Raw genomic sequence first — 19,889 nt, 5'->3', positions numbered from 1 at the left:
TTCTCCACCCACAAAGCTATGTGGGTGAAGTTTTACAGACCATGTTTTTGAGGATAATCACTTTTAAGTCATCCCAAAGAAAGCCCATGAAGAGCTTGGAATTTCAAGTTTGTAAATCCTGTTGCTAAAAATGTTGAAAGCTTTTGAAAATATTTTGCAGTCTTTATGATCCATGACACACAGTGAAGGTTAAGAAATAAAAGGTTTGATCATAAAAGTTATATAATCTGATGAGGTATGGAACAAAGTTAACTCACTCAGTATTGCCGGTCAGCTCCCCTGATTTTCCCCACAGACGACCCATTTGTATGGGTAAGAAATAAAATCGCCAAAAAACTCATTTTGGAATTATGAACTGAAAACTTGCAAACTAATCAGTAACATAATGAGATAGTTGGGGCCAAATAGAAAACTTCCTCCTAATCATACATTGAGAGGATGTAAGTATCAATGTTTTCCATTCAAAATTTACACACACTGATGATTTGTCAATGAATCCAGTAAAGCGCAAAGAGTTTGAAACAGATTAAGTTCAGAATGTTAAATGGCCACTAAAGGGCCCTTCATCTAATTCTGTTGTCTGCCTTGCGACTGAGACGAAACTGGGTCAGACGCAATTGTTGACACATACTGTTCAAGTGAACCCAGTCAGCGCAAAAATACCTCTCCTGCTTGCAAGTACAGCAACACAAACTGCATTTACTGGTTGCAGTGGAGAGTGGAAAGGTTAGTAAAGATATTCTTAGTTCATAATGTCATGGAAATTACATGCCACTCCAAAAATTCAAAACTGCTAAAGGCTCTGATTGGGTCCCTTCTTCCTGAGTGAGTTAAATAAAGACTGGCAGAAGTCAGTGAAAACCACTTACAGTTTACCCCTTTAAGTTGCAAGTAGATCTTTCATGTTCTGTCACTTAGAATGATAGTTACTAAAATGAACTGAAAATTTTGCAACCAAGACAAATGACTGAATAATGATTTATTCAAGTTTATTTCATTACAGCAGCACAGTAATTGAACATCAGCACAAACATGACAATAATAATAAATAAATAAATGAAAGAAAATCAGGAGGGTGGAGGTGGTGTTTGAAAAACCAAACATTAGCATGAAAAATGATTTTAGGACCAGCCTACCCGTATCATTTCAAAAACATTGTTAAAAAGAAAAAGTATATAATTTTGTCTATCCATTTATGATAAAAAAAAAATTTTTTTTAAAGAAACTGCAGGCATTTTCCTGATTACTGCAATTAGTCCAATGGATTAATGTGAAGACCCATTCTTATTATATAAAAAAAATAAAACAAATAAAAAAGCTTACATTACAAATAGTGACAGCAGTCAGATCAAGCCGATTCATGAGTATTCAGACTATGGGAACGTATTGGTAAATGATGACAGAAATCTCCATGCTGCTTTAACTTCTTTACCTCAAGGTAGACCTGGTAAACTATTATTGATACACACACATCCATTTTTTTCTTTTGCATATATATATATCCATATATTTCAGCTTACTTTGTCAGGTTAATGGAAATGCTGTTCTGAAATTTAGTTGTATTTAAATACATTACACTGAAAGGAGTTCAACTGAAACAAAATGTAATTTGGGGCTTTTTTCTGAATTCTAATGTTCAGTTTGAAAAAAAAACAACCACACACAAAAAATGCCACGATTTCTTTCTTGATAGTGTGTGAATTTCAGACAATGGCATAGTAGTCAATGACAAGGAAGGTTTCAATTCTGTTTATGTGTGAATGATCATCACTGGCTTCATGAGAGAAGAAAAAACATAACGATCTAAAGGCCATGAAAGCTGCATTCTCCTTCAAAAAGATTCACATATTAATCATCAGAATATTTCCCACAAACATAACTGGAATTAATGCAGGTTTTGCCCTCTCCCAATCAACAGCAAAATCTCCCCATACCAAAACTTTTCAGATAAAAGAAAAAATCATGAAAAAAAAAGTCACAAAACAAATTATAATAGCAACATATCACAGACTGGAAGCAGCAAGTTGTGGTTTAATATTGGTAACTTTGTGTTTCTGCATGTTTAAGAAATGTACTTTACACATCAGCCACATTTGTTCTGTTTAGCAAATAAAACATATCTCTTTGAGACTTTCATCTGGATGCCAAAATCAGGATTCAATTTTTTTTTTTTTTTTTTTTTTATTGATCCTTGACAGAAATAGTTACTGAAAGGGGTGAGGGAGTAATCAAAAAGCAAATGGTAGACTGAAATGAACACTCACATTTTGGGTCAAAAAGAAATCAAATATCATCTTCACACTCAGCTATTATATACAACAGCCAAATGATATTCGACTTATATCACCCCATGATTAGATAATTATCCTGACAGGATTTACTCCTGTCTTTTCTTCTTTTTTTAATTCACAGTGGTGGCTGGACCACTCAACATCTAAGTGTCTGTCTGTTTTTAAGAAAACACTAACAAGCAAGAAACATGATGCCACTGTAATCTTTTTTCTTTTTTTTCATACAGAATTTACCTTTCTAGTTTTTATTGTTGTTTGAGGACATGTGTGAAATGAAGGGAGATAGCCAGTTACAAAGTTGGTAATACTGATAAGAGCAAAGACGTCCTGCGAAGTCTGCAACTAATTCTCACAAGCGATTAACTCATTGTCAGAGTCTGTCATGGCCTGGCTTCGCTGACGAAGATCTAGGAAGGGCGTTGTCCACGTCTGATGCAGGCACGCTCATGGCTGACAAGGCCAATGCGGGAAAAGCTCAGAGTCTGTACTGTACGACTAAACACCGTCTATTCAAAGGACAGAAGACTTGGGTCAAAACTAAAGCAACAGTTCTAGAACATGTGCATGTTTTTCTCCTGGCTTAAATTTGTTAAAGATCAGAAAAAGAGACAAATGGATCTGAATGCTTGCAATAAATGCCTGTCTTCCTTCTGGATACAATGCAAAGGGAGGACAGCATGCAATTTCATCAGACCAAACACTGAGAGGTGAGTTTGCAGCTGGTGAGAATTAGTATCACAGACACTGATTTTTTTTTTCCTACTGAATTGCAGAGCCCAGAAACATGCCCCTTGTTCGTTAGAAAATAATTTACAAGAAAGAACATCAACAGAATATAGAGAATCTACAGTGGATTATAACATTTCTGCACTCACACCATATTCAGCAAAACCACTAAGCTATTTTACAGAACTGTGAATGAGAAACAAGAGGGCACTGAAAGCCAGAGGGGTAAGGCGACAGGCCACGTTATTGCTTTGTGCACTGAGAAAAGAAGTGCTGCTGCCTCGAATGCCAAGCCAAGCCTTTGCTTTTCCGCTGTTTTGTGAGCGGAACTGGGAGTCTCCGCTGTCAGAGGAATGCATTCTCATCTGGCATACACTGCACAAGCTGACTGAACTGACCATACCTGTGAAGGTCTGTAATTTCTCTCTCTCTCTTTCACTCTCTTCTCTGAAGTCAAAAGAAATGTTTGTCTCTGACCTCCCTGTCCTTTTTTACTGCAAGGAAGCTGCTGGTTGAGGAAGCCCGAAAGAGGACTGCTACACGAACAAGGAAACAGCCTTCATCAACAAACAGTTCAGCTTTTTCCAGATTAGTAAAATTCAATTCTGTTGGGTGATGACACAACACTGCCTCTAAAGTTCTGAGTTTTGCAACAGCTGAATGCCATGAAAGAAGAAGTACAGTCCTGGTTCTGCAATAGATGCACATACACACACTCAACACAGGTGGGATGCCCAGTGCAGCACCTGTAGGCACTGAGAAAAACAAAACAACTGCTGATGCAGCAGTCATCATGGCTTGCGCATGTCATCAACCATGCCACCTACGTGTAACACCACCAGTCTCACCTGCCATGCCCAAATCACACAGACTTAGGAAAGTGCTGGAAGATGACCCTAATCAATCATGCAATACAACATTGTACATGAAAAACTGTACAACCAAAAATCAGCAAAAAGGCAACAGAGGTGTGCATTTGAAGCATGTGGTTCAAACCGTCAGCAATAAAATAGAAATTTCCCTTCAGCATAATGTCTTATGCAAAACTTGTACATTTAAGACATGAAAATGGAATGTTCTTCAAAAAGAAGTTACATTTCTCAATGACAGTCCTGTACAACTGTGATTGTGGTCACAACAAAACATCACATACACTAAACCTAGGTAACATGCAAAACATGATGAACCACTCATTTAGACAGACTATAAAAAAATTAAAAAACATATCTAGGCTGTGGTCAATATACTGTTGACTGACAGTGTAAGTAGACAGGCCACTATCTCTGTGCCAGCAACAGACACAATTCTCAGTGTCAACAACAGATAAAAATGGAACCGTTGTTCATGCACAGGCAAACAGCAGTGCACCTCTCTCCCTTCTAATGCAGCTTCATACCTCATGGAACCAGTCCATAGGCACAGGGACATCTACAAACACCATGTCTGTTCATGACACTCAAACAAAAAACCGACAGTCAGATACTGTTTCACTCTTTGCTGGTTTGCTAATACTGTTCTGCATACAGCCTCTGTTTTCTGAATACAATCATGACTAATAGTCAATTTCATTTTTGTCTGACATGTACATGTATAAACCAGGTTACATCTTTTCAACTTTATGCAGACACCAATATGTGGACTGAGGGTCTGAAAAGATATTTACTTTTAAAACACACAGAAAGAAAAGTAATGTTACTGAACCCTAGAGAAAACAACAAACTCACCCCATCTCGCACACACACACACACACACACAGAGCCTTGAAAAACTCCACATCTAGACTCTTCTAAACACTTCAAGACACACCTTCAGGGACAATGTGCACTTGATAGCTGACACACAGGTAACACAGACCTACCTTCATAAGTACAAATCACGATGTAGTCCATCACAAATTCTTCCCTAAATACTGTAACAATCACTGTACAGAACAGTTCTCTTTCCAAAGAAGTTCTCCTCCCACGGCTTTGTTCTGAATGGAGCCGGCTGTCACAGTGTCTGTGATCCTGTTCTTCACATCAACACTTTCCAGCCATGTCCACTGTTCACTATGAAGAGTTTCCTTCATGTTTGATGGTCGTGTCCAACTATGACCATCACAAAAGCAATGAAGGTAACTGCTGTCCTGACAATCTGGGCGATAATTTTATCATTGTGCAGTGTCTTGCCCAAATTACATCTCCACTCTCTCAGCCAAGAGGGTTTTAGGACAGTTGGCATTGGGATGGTGCCCAAAGGCCAATTAGCACCCAAGGCTGTAACAATCTTGCCTCCTAGTTTGAAAGCCATGATCCTTCACAAAAGACCTAAGCTGTAAAAAGAATTCCCATTGCAGTAGAGAAACCACTGATCTTACAGCTCTCATTTTGCTGTTGGCCTAATTGTAAGCTTATGTCAATTTTTTTAATACAGGCTGAACATTGAGCCATTTCCATCTTGTGGACAACACTGAACAGCAAGTTTGACAGATGTAACAGACACACTGTTAGAGCTTTGAACTTTCAAATCCTGGCAATGGTGCCTGGTGGACTAAGGTGGAGATAGGTTTTTTCTCATCTCCCAGGTTAACATGTGCAGACCTGCTTCAACCTAATTCCCTTTATGTGAGGACACATGCAGAAGATCAAATATGCACAGACCCCTTACTCCATGTCAACATTTGGTAGGTCATGGAAGCATGACATGTATACCTCTGCATCCGAGTATAGCTGCTAAAATGGTGGGGTAAAAGTGGTCATACACATAAAATTCCACTGGTAGGTCCAGTGCACATGGGAGCTACAGCCCACAAAAGCAGAAGAAGAAGAGTATGCAGGAAGCGTTCAGCAGTTCATGTGGACTGGCCACTGTGACAGGACAGCAAAGAGCTCACTGTGTTCTCTGACAGACTGACACATGCTGTGCCAATATCAATGTAGGGAAAACCCCCACTTAATTTCACCACACACTCCCCAATAAAATAAACAATAGAAATACATGAATGAGGATTAAACACACATTCCTCCAAGCAATCCTCTTTTCCCACACATTACTCAATAAAACATATAATTTAAAGACATGAACAAGGATTAAAACATACATTCCTCCCACCATCAACATCATTTTCCCCATGCTCCTGTAATGTTCTCATGGAATATTTATATTATATATATATATACATATATTGGTGCCCAACATGAGGTCATCCTGAATATGTTGAGGTGTGGAGACATTGCTAGCTTCACATAAACTTATAAAACCCATAGGAAGTAAAATCAGCCTGTTGTGGCAGCATTCATTGAAACATTTCCATCTGTACTGTCCATGCTTTTGTATTCTCTCACATATTGAAAATACCCAAATCATATTTCCCTCCATGTAAAACAAAACAGGCATGCCCCACTCATCAAACCAATACAAATTCTCTGACATGGAGGTCCATAAGACCAGAATTCAGAATTGATGTTTGCAAACTGATTAAAAAAACTGACAATAGTTAAGTATAAAAAATAACGACTCACTACAAATGATGCCTCAACTTGACCAAACGTAAATGCCATGACAATACACACATCTATCTAACATTCACATGAATACTGCACACACACATACATGCACACACACATGCATGCACACATTTATACACACATGCACACACACATACACACACACTTAAGATTATCTAACAAAATCACTGTCACTCATACCAAATCTATCTCCAAACTTTGACAAATCTGTCTAGAAGTACACATCTGATTTCTGATACATGAATGTTAATATTTAGCCCTTCTCCACTCTACACTTATCAAACAAATGAGATTATTTTTTTAAAAGAAAAAAAAGGGTCAGACAAACAGAAATAAAGCATTCATATAATTCATACTGATCTCTGCACATCATGGCCCCCCTCACTCTACACACCAAAACAGAGAGGACAATGTGTGACACACTTTCTGTTCCATCCACATCACAACCTCAGCAGTCTAAGAAGCATAACTTTACCCAACACCACATTATCAACTGAGCTTTAAAAAATATTAAAAAAACCAAACACATCTTTGCTGTCAAAAATCAACGTTATATTTTTCTGCCTTTAACTGATACAGATAGAAATTGAGGTTTTTTGCTGTTGTTTTCTTTTAATGCATTCTCACTTTTAACAAAGAAAGAAAAAAAAGACAAACACATCATATCTGTCAAAAATCAGATTCATATTTTCTGCCTTTAACTGATACAAACAAAAGAGGAGGAGTTTGTATTATACTCCATGTTTGGTGATACATATACTTACCATGTCAAATTGATGCAAACTAGGCCTATCGGTTTGCTCTGCTTGGCCAAATTTCGTGCAGCTAACAGCGAAAAGACGACTCGTCTTGCCTGGTCCGCTCTTAGCCATTCTCACTCAAAAAATCAATAAAAATCATTCTATACAATAAAAGCACCTCATGAAGCCTGGTGGTATAGTCACCTTTTCTAGTGATTACAATCAAACTGAGACTCGAACACTGTTCTTGTTTTTTTGCTCTCGTCAAGGTGAATGTTTCAGATGGGACATTACAGTACTTTCCCCTTTTTCATCCCAACTAAGGCGAGAATTAAGTACAAAATTGCATGTCTCTACTTTTCTGCTTTCCACTCCACTGGACCTATCTATCTTTCTGACCTCATCAGTGCTTACACTCCCTCAAGAACTCTTCTCTGACAATTACTCTCTGAAAATTCCTTGTGTCAATACAAGAACATATGGTGTATGCTCTTTCCTCTTTACTGCTACTCATATCTGAAACAACCTTTCATATCATATCGGTTCATCTGACTCTGCCTCTGCCTTTCACTCTTCACTAAAAAATTTAAAAAAAAAAAAAAAAAAAAAAAAGCACTCTGTTTCCTTCTTTTAAAACACTGTCCCGTTCCCATTTGGACTGTAACTTAAATTTTAATTGACTTATTTTTCTCTTTTGAAAATCAGAAATGTGCAAAACATATTCAATGAAGCCACCTAACTTTTGTCAGAAACAAAATGGGCCCTGACTGGATATGATGACAGTGCTACTTTTCACCAAAAAAACCCAAAAAGCTTTCAGCACCAGTTGCTATTAAACAGCAACAACTGTCAACACCAGTTGCTTTCCTTGGACATGCCTGCTGAATTGTAAGATTAATTTCAAAAACACACACACCAATTTAATAAAATGGCGCCAAACTCAGGCAGGGGAGTCCTTATCATATCATCAAAAGATTATGTTTTTGTTATGCAACAAATAAGAGTTCCTGGAGATGTTTCCCCACAAAAGTGTAGGGTGCACTGAGGCAGTGCTGGCACTCTTCAAGGCTGCAGCAAGAACCAAAACGTTGGCGCCAAATGGACAGCAGCTGTATGGTGCACACTAGAAAAAGTCTAAGAAAAAAACCCAGAAACTAAGAACTTGAAGAGAATAACTGAATACAATAAATCAATGAGGAAACTGAAAGCCAGACTGTTTTATCGCAATGTGCAGCATTCTCTGACCAGCTTCAGTAAGAAAGCTGTGTAAGCGAATATGCTTAGACAGTGTATAACACACAGAAACACACACACACACACACACACACACACACAAATTAGTCTCTGTCCCTCTTCCCTCCAGTTGCAGGATAATTTTCTTTTCTTAAAAAGGAGATAAAAAGGAGATAAAAGAAAACTATTCACAGAATGGAAGCCTGAGTCATTAAAAACAAAAAAAGAAAAAATGGGGGGCCACAGGGGAGGGGGGAGGGGGGATTAAAGGAATGGGTGGTGGACAAGGGGAGACAAACAAACAAGGTCAAGGGGTCAAGGTGGCAGAAGGTTGGAAGGACAGTTGTTATTGTTGTTGTTCTTGCTGGACGTGAGCTGGTTCAGAAACTGTTCCTCCTTCTGGTTAAGAAATTGCTCCTCCTTCTCCTTCTCCCCTTCCCCCAGCATTCCTTCCCCCTCATCGTTACCCAGCACCCTGCTACCGTTTACGCTCCACGAGTCGGCAGGCACGATGGTGCGGCAGTCTATCACCTGTGACTGGCCCAGAATGTACGGCTGCTGCTTGGACGCTTTCAGGTTGACAGCGTTGACCACCCCTGTGGTGGGGCTGTGGGGACGATGCTGGGCTGGAGTGGTGGTGGTGGAGGTGGCGGTGGGAGTGGTGGTGGTGGCGGCAGTGGTGGTGGTGGTGGTGGTGATGGCTGCAGTCACAGAGTTCTTGCTGGTGCTATCACAGTTTGGTGTGGTCCGCAGGCGTTCCAGAATGTGGTCCCGAAGGTGGGTGAAAAAATCATCCACTCCTTCAAACCCTGCAACCACATTCATGTCCGTTCTCAGCTATGCACTGTCACGTTTTTTGTTTTGTTTTTTGTTGTTGTTGTTGTTGTTTTTTAATACATACTACCTACCATGAGCTTGCCAGCATGAACAGGTTACGCTCTGGACCAGTGTTCACGGGTGATCCGAGTTTGATGCCCTGTTTTGACATGGTGTTGTGTCCTTGGGGAAAAGGTGTGACATGAACAGACATTAGATAAACTCAACCACCACCACCACACAAACGCACACACACACACAAACACATGCACTACAACAGACTCTACACACACACTTACACAAACACAACCACAGACATTACACACACACAAACACATATACTACCACAGACACTACACACATACACACACACACAAAAACACACAACAACACACACACACACACACACACACACACACACACCTCTTCCCCTCCCACCCACCCACCAATCTTCTCAACTCCCCCTCAGCAACGATAACGCAGACAACTAACCTGGGAAGGAGTTGATGTCGATGATGGCATACTGCTGCGTGCGGCAGTCGATGATGACGTCGATGCCGATCAGACTCATGGCCAAGGTGCGGCTGATGGCCCCGCCCAGTTGCTCCAGCAGCGACCAGTCCGGCTTAATGAGGGGCTCCTCCAGGCTGCCCGCGTCAATCTGACACACAGTGTGTCACCGTGTATACAAGGTTTTTGCGTGTGCATGTGTGCATGTGTACTTGGTTTTTCTTTGGGGTTTTTGTTTTGTTTTGTTTTGTTTTTGTCTTTTTTTTGGGGGGGGGGGGGGGAGTTGTGTGCGCGTATGTGTGTGTGTGCGTGTGTGCATTTTGTTGTCGATCAGATATGCAAGTGTATGCTTTACTAATGTAAACTGCTTTAAGACTTTTGTGAGCATTATGTAAGTATAATTATTATCATCATCATTGCCACCATTATTACTATTATTGTTGCTGTTGCTGTTGTTGTCATTGCTAATTATTATCACTACTACTATTTTTGGCATTATCATTGTCATCATTTTGCATTTCCCATCATGAGGGAGGTACACTGAAAAGCGTGACCAGTCATCTTGATGATCTGTGTGTTCAGAAAGTTGTTGCCAAGATCCTAATGAGTCTTTCTTGCTTGGATTTTGCATGTACAGAACAAACAAAAAGTTTTCTCTCAATAAGTATTTTTATCTCATTAGATTACAAAGACCACCTGAACAACTTTTAAAGAAACCTTAACATTGAAATAAACACTTTTTTTTTTCTTCTGTTTTTTCTTTTGTCTGATATGATCACACATTCACATATGAACATATACATTCACACACACAAACACACACATAATTATACACAAACAAAAAATGTGTTCACTCACACTGTGTTCACTCATGCACTAATACACACAAATTACACAAACACATATGAATACACACACACACACAAACACATATGCATGCACACACACACAAACACATATGCATGCACACACACACACAAACAAATATGCACACACACACACATACACAAACACACACACACACACCAAACCAGTTATTCAGACAACTACCTCATTCAAAGGATGAGAGGACCCAGGTTTGGACACCTCTTGTGTATCAAAGAAAATCGTGGCCTGATCTGCAATACCATATGCAATGGTTGGAAGTACTGTATTTTTTTTCTTTTCTTTTTTTATTTTTAAAGAAAGGTCAATTTCAGCAACCTGTAGAATTCAAAACAAAAGTTTTGATGGTGAAAGAGAGAAAAAGAGAGAGAGAGAAAATGAGTTAGTGGGTGTGTGAGTAAGGCAGAGAGAATGAAAGCCATATCACTCTGATAACGTGAATAACACAATTATGAAAAGGATGCATCTCTCTGAAGCCGTCAACAATTCATTGTAGTTCCACATCTTTCAGCAACTGCCAGCTCCTAAAAATGCCTCATTAAAGAGACCATTAACATATGATACAGGTGCCCACAGATGTGACCATACAATTTTACAAACTCTTTCCAGACTGAAAATTTTACAGACCAAACACAAAGCCAAAAATGATATAAATGAAAAACCCAACAAATCTACTACACCACTGACCAAAAAAGAAAGTTGGATGTCCTGGTGTTGATGACAAATTTTCATCACTATTTTTGTTGTTTTTTTCAATTATTTATTCATCATTTTTAATCAGTAAGTTTTTTGCTAAATGGGACAGGTCTTATAAAAATTTCAAGACTTTTTCCTAACCTCAAAGAGCAAAACATATTTTATGAAAACTCTGCCAACCCTGGAAATGGTTCTCTCATTTTTTCAAGACTTTTCCAGACTTCCATGACTCTGTGCAAACCCTGGTGGCAGGGTCTGCCATGTGCCATTTTCCCCACATCAATTTTGGAACTAATACATAACTCATTTCATATGCCTGTGTACACACATTTCTTGATACTGCACCACTCCCCTATGTAGGTTGACTGAAAGCCAACTGCATCCCTTCACTCCCTAAAATACAAAAGAAAGTGAGACGTCAAAGCTTCTTTTAATGCCGAGGCACAGAAGATGAAACCTGGTCAGTGTGTGGACAACAAACACACATACACAGTCATTCAGATGAGATGATAAAAACCAAGGTCCTAGAAAAAAAGGGTGGCACTCTCATTGCAGCAACATGCTCTCCTTGTGGACAACAGCCTGAATTTCACACAAAGAAATTTTCTATAACAAAAACGTAATACAATACAATACACAGGGATGATACCAAGTGCACTGTAAACTGTAATCAACAACACACAGAGGATAAACCTGGACTGCTTTATAAACTGGAACCAACAGTCCAGCCGTTGACACAAGTTCAAACCAGGGGCTGAAAACAGGCCAGGAGAGAAAACCACACCACACAACAAAAACTGTGGAAACAAAAATCCTGAAAGAGAAAACTGGTTACAAACACTGTCACATAACAGAATCCACACCCACAACAGGCCTCAGTCGTTCAGTCTCAGGTCTGTCCCTTCTGGGATACTGTCCTCCCATCTTTGTTTCTTTCTGTCTGCCTCTCCTTCCTTGCAATCAGCATTGTCTTGCCTCTGAATAGATCAAAAAATGAAAGAGAAAGAGACAATAATAAAAAATACACAAAACTTACTGCCAGGGTAGAGGTTTTTTAAAGACGGGCGCTGAACAACAAACTGCTGACTGCCGACCACGAAGATCTTGTAGAGCAGAGCATTGTGGTTGAGAAAGGACTGCGCCACACAGGGAGCCTCCACGTCTCGTAAACACTCCTCATTGAAGATGATGGCCATCTGACAAAACCATCAACATTAAAGGTTAGAGGTCCCATAGCCTTTTACAGCCATCGCGGCAGTGAATTCATCATATTCCTCTGTATCTAGAGCCTTGCACCTGTTGAAAACTGGAGTTCATAAACACAACTGCAACCTCAATTCTTCACTGACAGTCGAAGGGAAGGAACCACAGTTCACGTAAACCCTTTGTAAGAGAGCATTAGTATCAGGTTGTTTCCCTTACGCTATGGAAGAGTGACACACAGGAAGTTATATGTACATAGCAAGGCCTGTGTAATGCTGTACATCACGCACCTGCAGCATTCCCTGGGGCTGATATGTAGCTGTATGAACTACGTCCACAACCCTCCATTACAACATGGCGGAACTGCTTCAGCTTCATGAGTCTGAAGCAGCTGGACTTAAGAAAGAGCTGAGACTTTGCAAGAGGATGAAAGGGTGGGATCAGAGCCAGGAACAAGGTCAGACAGTACACACCTTATCTACCAATCAGAGCCAGGAACAAGGTCAGACAGTACACACCTTATCTACCAATCAGAGCCAGGAACAAGGTCAGACAGTACAAACCTTATCTACCAATCAGAGCCAGGAACAAGGTCAGACAGTACACACCTTATCTACCAATCAGAGCCAGGAACAATGTCAAACAGTACAAACCTTATCTACCAATCAGAGCCAGGAACAAGGTCAGACAGTACACACCTTATCTACCAATCAGAGCCAGGAACAAGGTCAAACAGTACAAACCTTATCTACCAATCAGAGCCAGGAACAAGGTCAGACAGTACAAACCTTATCTACCAATCAGAGCCAGGAACAAGGTCAAACAGTACACACCTTATCTACCAATCAGAGCCAGGAACAAGGTCAGACAGTACAAACCTTATCCACCAATCAGAGCCAGGAACAAGGTCAAACAGTACAAACCTTATCTACCAATCTGTGATACAGGGCAATGTGCAATCAATCAAAAACAAAATGTATACCCTTTCTGCTCATACCCTTTCCTTCAATCAGTTTAAAACGTGCAGTCATGTGTTTTACTGAAACTTGGCTAACCTCTTATACCTGACAAACACAAGCTCGAGACAGTTTTACTGTATTCAGGGGGATAGAACAGCAGATAGGAAGCAGGAAGGAAAGGATTAGGGGGAGTGTGTGCATATATGTCAACAGTTGTGTCATTCCAAGAATATCACTGGTCTAAACAAACACTGCTCGTCTGCCTGGATGTCATGATTCTTGGGCAAAGGCCCAACTACCTGCCAAGAGAGTTCACTCATGTGCATTTGACAGTTGTGTACATGCCCATGTGCCAATCCCAGTGAAGCTGTGAACTCAACTGTCATTCACCTGCATGATCTTGACACAAAGGCACCTGATTCGCTTAAAGTTTTAAATGGCAATTTTAAACACTGCTCTCTTCATAACCAAACAGTTACCAACATGTTGTCTCTGTACCAACACATGAGGAAAGGATGACTAACTAATTTTACTCTAACGTGCCGGATGCCTACTCATTTTTCAGCTGCCATGAACATTTAGACAGTCTTGTATATATATATATATGTATATATATATATATATATATATAAACATACATATATATATATACATTTGATGTTTGATTTATCAAACACTTTTAATACTATCCAGCCCCACACTTTAGCAAAAACAAACTTTACTGACGAAAGTCAATTCTCCAACTGTTTTATGGATTTTGGACTACCTCACTAATAGACACCAGTTTGTTAAAATCAAGACTCTGTTTCCAGAATTTTATACACTTACACTGGTACACCCCTGGGTACAGTGCTGTCACCCTTTCTTTTTACTGTGTACACAGCTGATAGTAAGTTGCAGAGAATCCTGTCCACTCACTGACTTCAGCTCTGATAAGACTCATAGCTGATGTCGATGACACAAAGTACAAACAGGAAATCAACAATTTTACACTTGGTGCAAAGAAAACTTCACTGAGTTAAATGCTACCAAAACGAAAGAACTCATTATTGAAAACAGAAAGAAGAAAACCAGTACCATTACCTGTTATTATGAAAGAGACTGTTGAACAGGTCAATACTTAAAAGTACCTTGGTGTAATCATTGACAACAAATTATCATGGAGTGAAAAATCAAATGCACTGGTGAAAAAAGCCAACAGCCAATTGTAATGTCTTAGGAAATTAAGATCTTTTTAATGTGTGCCATCAGATGCTACAAATGTTTCATTTTCTGCTGTTTCTAGTGTTTTGTTTTATGGCTCTGTGTGCTGGAACATGAACGCGTTGAAACTAGACAAAGACCGTTGACAAACTTACTGGGAAAGCGGGTGGGGTGGTGGGCAGAAAACAAGACAGTTTTGATGCATGTATCAGAAAAAAGATGACAGATAGGATTTCTGACACCACTGAAACATTGAGGGGCCGTCTCAAAAGCACAGACTAGAACATGTTTGTGGATGCAGGGGACAAGGATGAGCTAAAAGAGGTACTGAAAAATGTGAAAATAGAATTAAAGAATGGTAACCAGAAAAAAATGGTAGACAGGTTTGTTCACGCCACTGAGATGCATGTACCAGAAAAAGATGGGAGACAGGTTTCACAGAGTTTTTAATGAGAAAACTCACCCTCTTTGCCCGGACTTTATCAGCAAATGAGTGGACAGAAGCAGCTGATTTAGGCCCCCCCGTGCAAGAACAACACACTGGTCTTTTATTCCCACAGCTATCTGTACATTCAACCTTGACATGCAGCACACATACTGCTGATTATATCCATTTGTGCCATTTCTTGCTTTTACGTGTGTTGTGGTATCAGTGTGTGTGTGTGTGTATGTGTGTATATGTGTGTTCCTGGATTTTATGTATTTATGTATAAAAAAGAAATCTTAGAAACACAAGACCTTTTTAAAGAGTTTTCGTTGAAGTTGCAGGTCCATTGAGTGGAGATTTATACATTTGATCAATATTCTGTTTTAACTATCATGCATTCAACATAAAAATCTAATTCATAGTGATCAATCTGTGGCATGGGTTCTTCTTAGAGAACTATTCATTTAACCAGTTGAGTGCCTATAAGACGTCAGCTGACATCCCACAAAATATGTTGCCATCATGCCTACAAGGCATCCACTAACATCCTGCATGCATTCCAATTTTTCCTTCATCAGAGTTTGGTTCAATTAACACATACAGAATCTGAACAGCTAGTTTAATGTGTCTGGATTATAAACAAGATTACAAATAAAGTAATTAATTGAGCATACGTCAGGTGGAGGACCCCTTTCTTCTCAATAATGTTTCACTAAATGGACTTCATCGAGAGCGCCTGAAAAGTGGATTTGCATTATGTGCACAAATAACGTCCGAAACTTTGTCCAGCTGACACACTGGTCCCAGTCAATGGATTTACACAACTGTGCAGGCTGTGCATATGATTACGATAATAACGATGACAGACACATCTATCTTGTCCAATGATTGGTTTGAACTCGAAGGTGATGACAACGACAGTGATGAAACTGACAGCAATGTTCGATGCTTTGTCCAGTCCATCTGTCCGATCAGGCATCAATTCTGAACAGGTGACAATGACTGACAGTAAGCGTGCAGTACTTTCGCATAATTTGAGAAGGGGACGATAGAGTGGAGTGGTGTAAGACAATAGATTGAAGACCAGACAGAAGGCATGGCAAAAGTACTTGTCCGTTACTTCAGTGAACTGTCTTTCACAGTGTTCATCTGGCAGGAATTGAACAACAGCCAATCATCCACAATTTTCATGAAACCTAGGTTTGACAAACAGTGGACAGGAATCTCATGATTTTATTCTTTCACTCTTTTTGTCTCTGATTTGTTCACCAACTCCCTTTGCAGAGCAGACACATCGGATGCACAGCAGACACTTCATCAGCTCAATTGCAACCAGGAGGGAGAAAGTATCATCAAAGAGCTACCCCTTCCAAATGGGAAACGCTCTTTGGTGTAAAAAAAAAAAAAAAAAAAAAAAAAGCTTGACCGTTCAGTTTCTAAGAACATGACTGACTTTTTATTTTGACAGGACCCTTGTTTGTCAGTGCTGGGACAGTTATTCACTTACATAATTACAAGCATTGCGACTGTAATCATAAAATATGTTCTGCTTTATTTTCTTAATCAGGTATAATCTGACTACAAGCATGCTATTTCCAGTTGTATTTTGTTTGTTTGCTTTTCAGATGTCGTTCAATGGAGGTGGAATTACTGGTAGACTTTTTTGGAGCACAAAAAATATCAGCATCACTTTGAAATGTTTGAATTGTTATCTACAATCAAATTAATGGGAAAAATGATCAGATTCAGACTCCATTTTCCGTCACAAAAAATATTTACTTTGTTTCTGAATCTTGTAGTTTTTATACTAGAATTTTTTTTTATAATTATTACCCCAGAATCCTAAAAATTCCCTGGCAAGGGGAGAGCTTTTTTATATATATATTTTTTTTTATACAAAATTCCCCATCACTCAACTGGTTATCAAATGTCCATGTTGATTAAAAATAGATCTCTTCTACTGAAAGCTGAAATGCTATCTTTTTAGAACTGAATCTGCCATCTAACAATTTTTATGATAAATCTATAGACCTATTTTGTATTCTGAAATTGTGACTCTCAAGAAACCTTTTTTTTTCAACTTTGTGGGGGCTGGGGAGTGAGAGGGGGGGGCCATAAATTAAGCCAATGTGTGTTATTACTTGCTTGTGTGCATTTAGCATATGTTTTCCTTTCATATTTTTGGGTCCAACCTTTCTCATGTTTTGTGTGCTTTGTATTCTGTTGTGGGCTGAGATATGTGATGCAGGACACAAAACCCCCGCTTAAGTCGCAGCCATTCTTTACTTCATTGAACAACAGAAAGAAAATATCAATTTTTCTGTGCTTTTTTCATACAGAAATTTATAGTTTACTTTAATCTAAACCTTTTGACACCACATACATGTTCAAGATAAATCTTATCCTAATGTTACAAGAAGGCAAGTATATGTTTGTTTCAAGAGCCAATCTCTCCATTTGTTCTTTTTGGGCACATCAACTTTGAAAAAGTTATAGAAAAAAACCATGACAGAAAGATCAATTCTGTTTTTTATATGTTAATCTGTGATTTTTTAAACTTTCTGAAATTACATAAATGTCAAAAATGATTCTTCTTCTTCTGCGTTCAAGGGCTGCAACTCCCACATTCACCTGTATGTACACGAGTGGGCTTTTACGTGTATGACCGTTTTTACCCCACCATGTAGGCAGCCATACTCCGCTTTCAGGGGTGTGCATGCTGGGTATGTTCTTGTTTCCATAACCCACTGAACGTTGACATTGATTACAGGATCTTTAACGTGCGTATTTGATCTTCTGCTTGCGTATACACACTACGGGGGTTCAGGCACTGGCAGGTCTGCACATATGTTGACCTGGGAGATCGGAAAAATCTCCACCCTTTACCTACCAGGCGCCGTCACCGAGATTCGAACCTGGAACCCTCAGATTGAAAGTCCAATGCTATAACAACTCGGCTATCGCACCCGTTGTCAAAAATGATAAATTCCGACTTTAGCCAGAAAAATGTGTGGGGTGAGTGATGCACCTGCCGATGCACAATTAATGTCCACACACACAAACACTCACTCACTCACGCATGCACACACACACGCACGCACACATGCACGCACGCACGCACACACAGACACACACACACACATGAAAAGGTGCTCCATGCATTAACAATACTTGAGTTTCTCACCTCATGTGCAAGTCGGGAGCCATGGGCCAAATTTGGTTTGACCACTGAAACATGTTCATCATACAGCATATCAAAATCAAATGAAAAGCATGCTGCTTGAACTTAACAATACAGGACAAAATCATCCGGTCAGAAAATGCCATTAAAGTTTCTGTTCCATGCGAGGGCTGCACCTTGTCATACACTGACATATTTCTATAACTGCTTTCATTTCTTTATCATACTGTTTCGTTATGCACAAAATATGTTGACATTCACCCATGTCATTAGGACCTAACAGCCAATGACATTCAAGTGTCAAAGTCTCAAAACTCTCTCTCTCTCTCTCTCTCTCTCACACACACACACACACAAACCAATCAAACAAACATATTCACACAAGCATGCACACAAGCAAAATACACACTGATAAATATATATTCAGACATGCACATGTACACACATACATGCACACACACATACATGTGCACACACACACACATACACACACTCACACACGCCACACAAAACACACACACCACACAACACACACACACACACAATACACACACACTACACAATACACACAACACAATACACACATACACACACGTACACACACGTACACACACACACACGTACACACACACACACACAACAATACACACACACTACACAATACACACATACACACACGTACACACACACACACAAACTCACACAGGGGAAAGGTGACCCCAGCTGCAGCCAACTTGGCTTTATTCTCCTCCACATCCGACGTGGTCAGTTCCACAAACTTGGGGATGATGATACGATTGTCTGCCCACACACAACACAACACACATCACACTTATTTCAACACATATCTGTTGGTGTGTGTGTGCTTATATGTGCATGCATGCATGTTTGTGTCTGTACATGAATGCATGTGGGCTGACAGGTAGAATGTTCCAAAAAAAAAAGCTTCCAATTCTAGTCTCTTCAACCTCTTAACATAACTTCTTTGTTTGTTTGTTCTTGTTCTTCTCTCTCTCTCTTTTTAACAGGAAAAAGAATGTTTTGTTTTATTTTCCTTCAAAATTATCTCAACATCTGAGTGAGTATAGATTTCTTGTTCAAACACTACTCGCAAGGGGAGGGGATTATGCAGGTGTGAACAGCTTGGAACAGCACTAATCCGATTTAACATCCCACATGGCACAGTAGAATTATAGCCACCAAGCGCCAACAAAACTGCATAAATCTCCTTCATTGTACTGCAGATCACTGTAATCATGTACAGATTTGACGTTGCTTCACCGCGTGGGAAAGTGACAACTTATTTTTGAGGGAGTGTTTATTTATATTTCACAACTGACTGGTGTGACAGCAGAGCGGTCTGAGTGGGATGGGGGTGGGGGGGCGGGGGCGGCACAGGAGGGGAGGGGGGGGATTAGTCTTCAAGATCTAACAATGTGTAGACCTGTTGGAAGCGCCCACCCCCCCACCCCCCCACCCCCCACACACACCCACAAACACACCCACATTTGAA

At 39.7% G+C, this 19,889-nt stretch overlaps 1 protein-coding gene across 1 annotated transcript in view; it reads right to left on the bottom strand.

Moving 5' to 3' along the window:
• Positions 1-2,160: 2,160 nt before the first annotated feature.
• LOC143296008 (inositol-tetrakisphosphate 1-kinase-like) overlaps positions 2,161-19,889 on the bottom strand; it is a 45,112-nt gene continuing 27,383 nt past the window's right edge. The window contains exons 5-10 of the mRNA XM_076607746.1: positions 19,079-19,177; positions 18,380-18,423; positions 12,440-12,599; positions 10,873-10,940; positions 9,805-9,973; positions 2,161-9,305 (exon numbers count right to left, since the gene is read on the bottom strand). Coding sequence (XP_076463861.1) covers positions 8,812-9,305; positions 9,805-9,973; positions 10,873-10,940; positions 12,440-12,599; positions 18,380-18,423; positions 19,079-19,177 — 1,034 coding nt within the window. The 3' untranslated portion in view covers positions 2,161-8,811. The remainder of the gene's footprint in view (positions 9,306-9,804; positions 9,974-10,872; positions 10,941-12,439; positions 12,600-18,379; positions 18,424-19,078; positions 19,178-19,889) is intronic.

The sequence above is a fragment of the Babylonia areolata genome, chromosome 21, assembly GCF_041734735.1.
Source record: "Babylonia areolata isolate BAREFJ2019XMU chromosome 21, ASM4173473v1, whole genome shotgun sequence".
NCBI classification, from domain to species: Eukaryota; Metazoa; Mollusca; class Gastropoda; order Neogastropoda; family Buccinidae; genus Babylonia; species Babylonia areolata.
The sequence above is the reverse complement of the archived record's forward strand: the minus strand, read 5'-3'. Positions and strand labels throughout refer to the sequence as shown.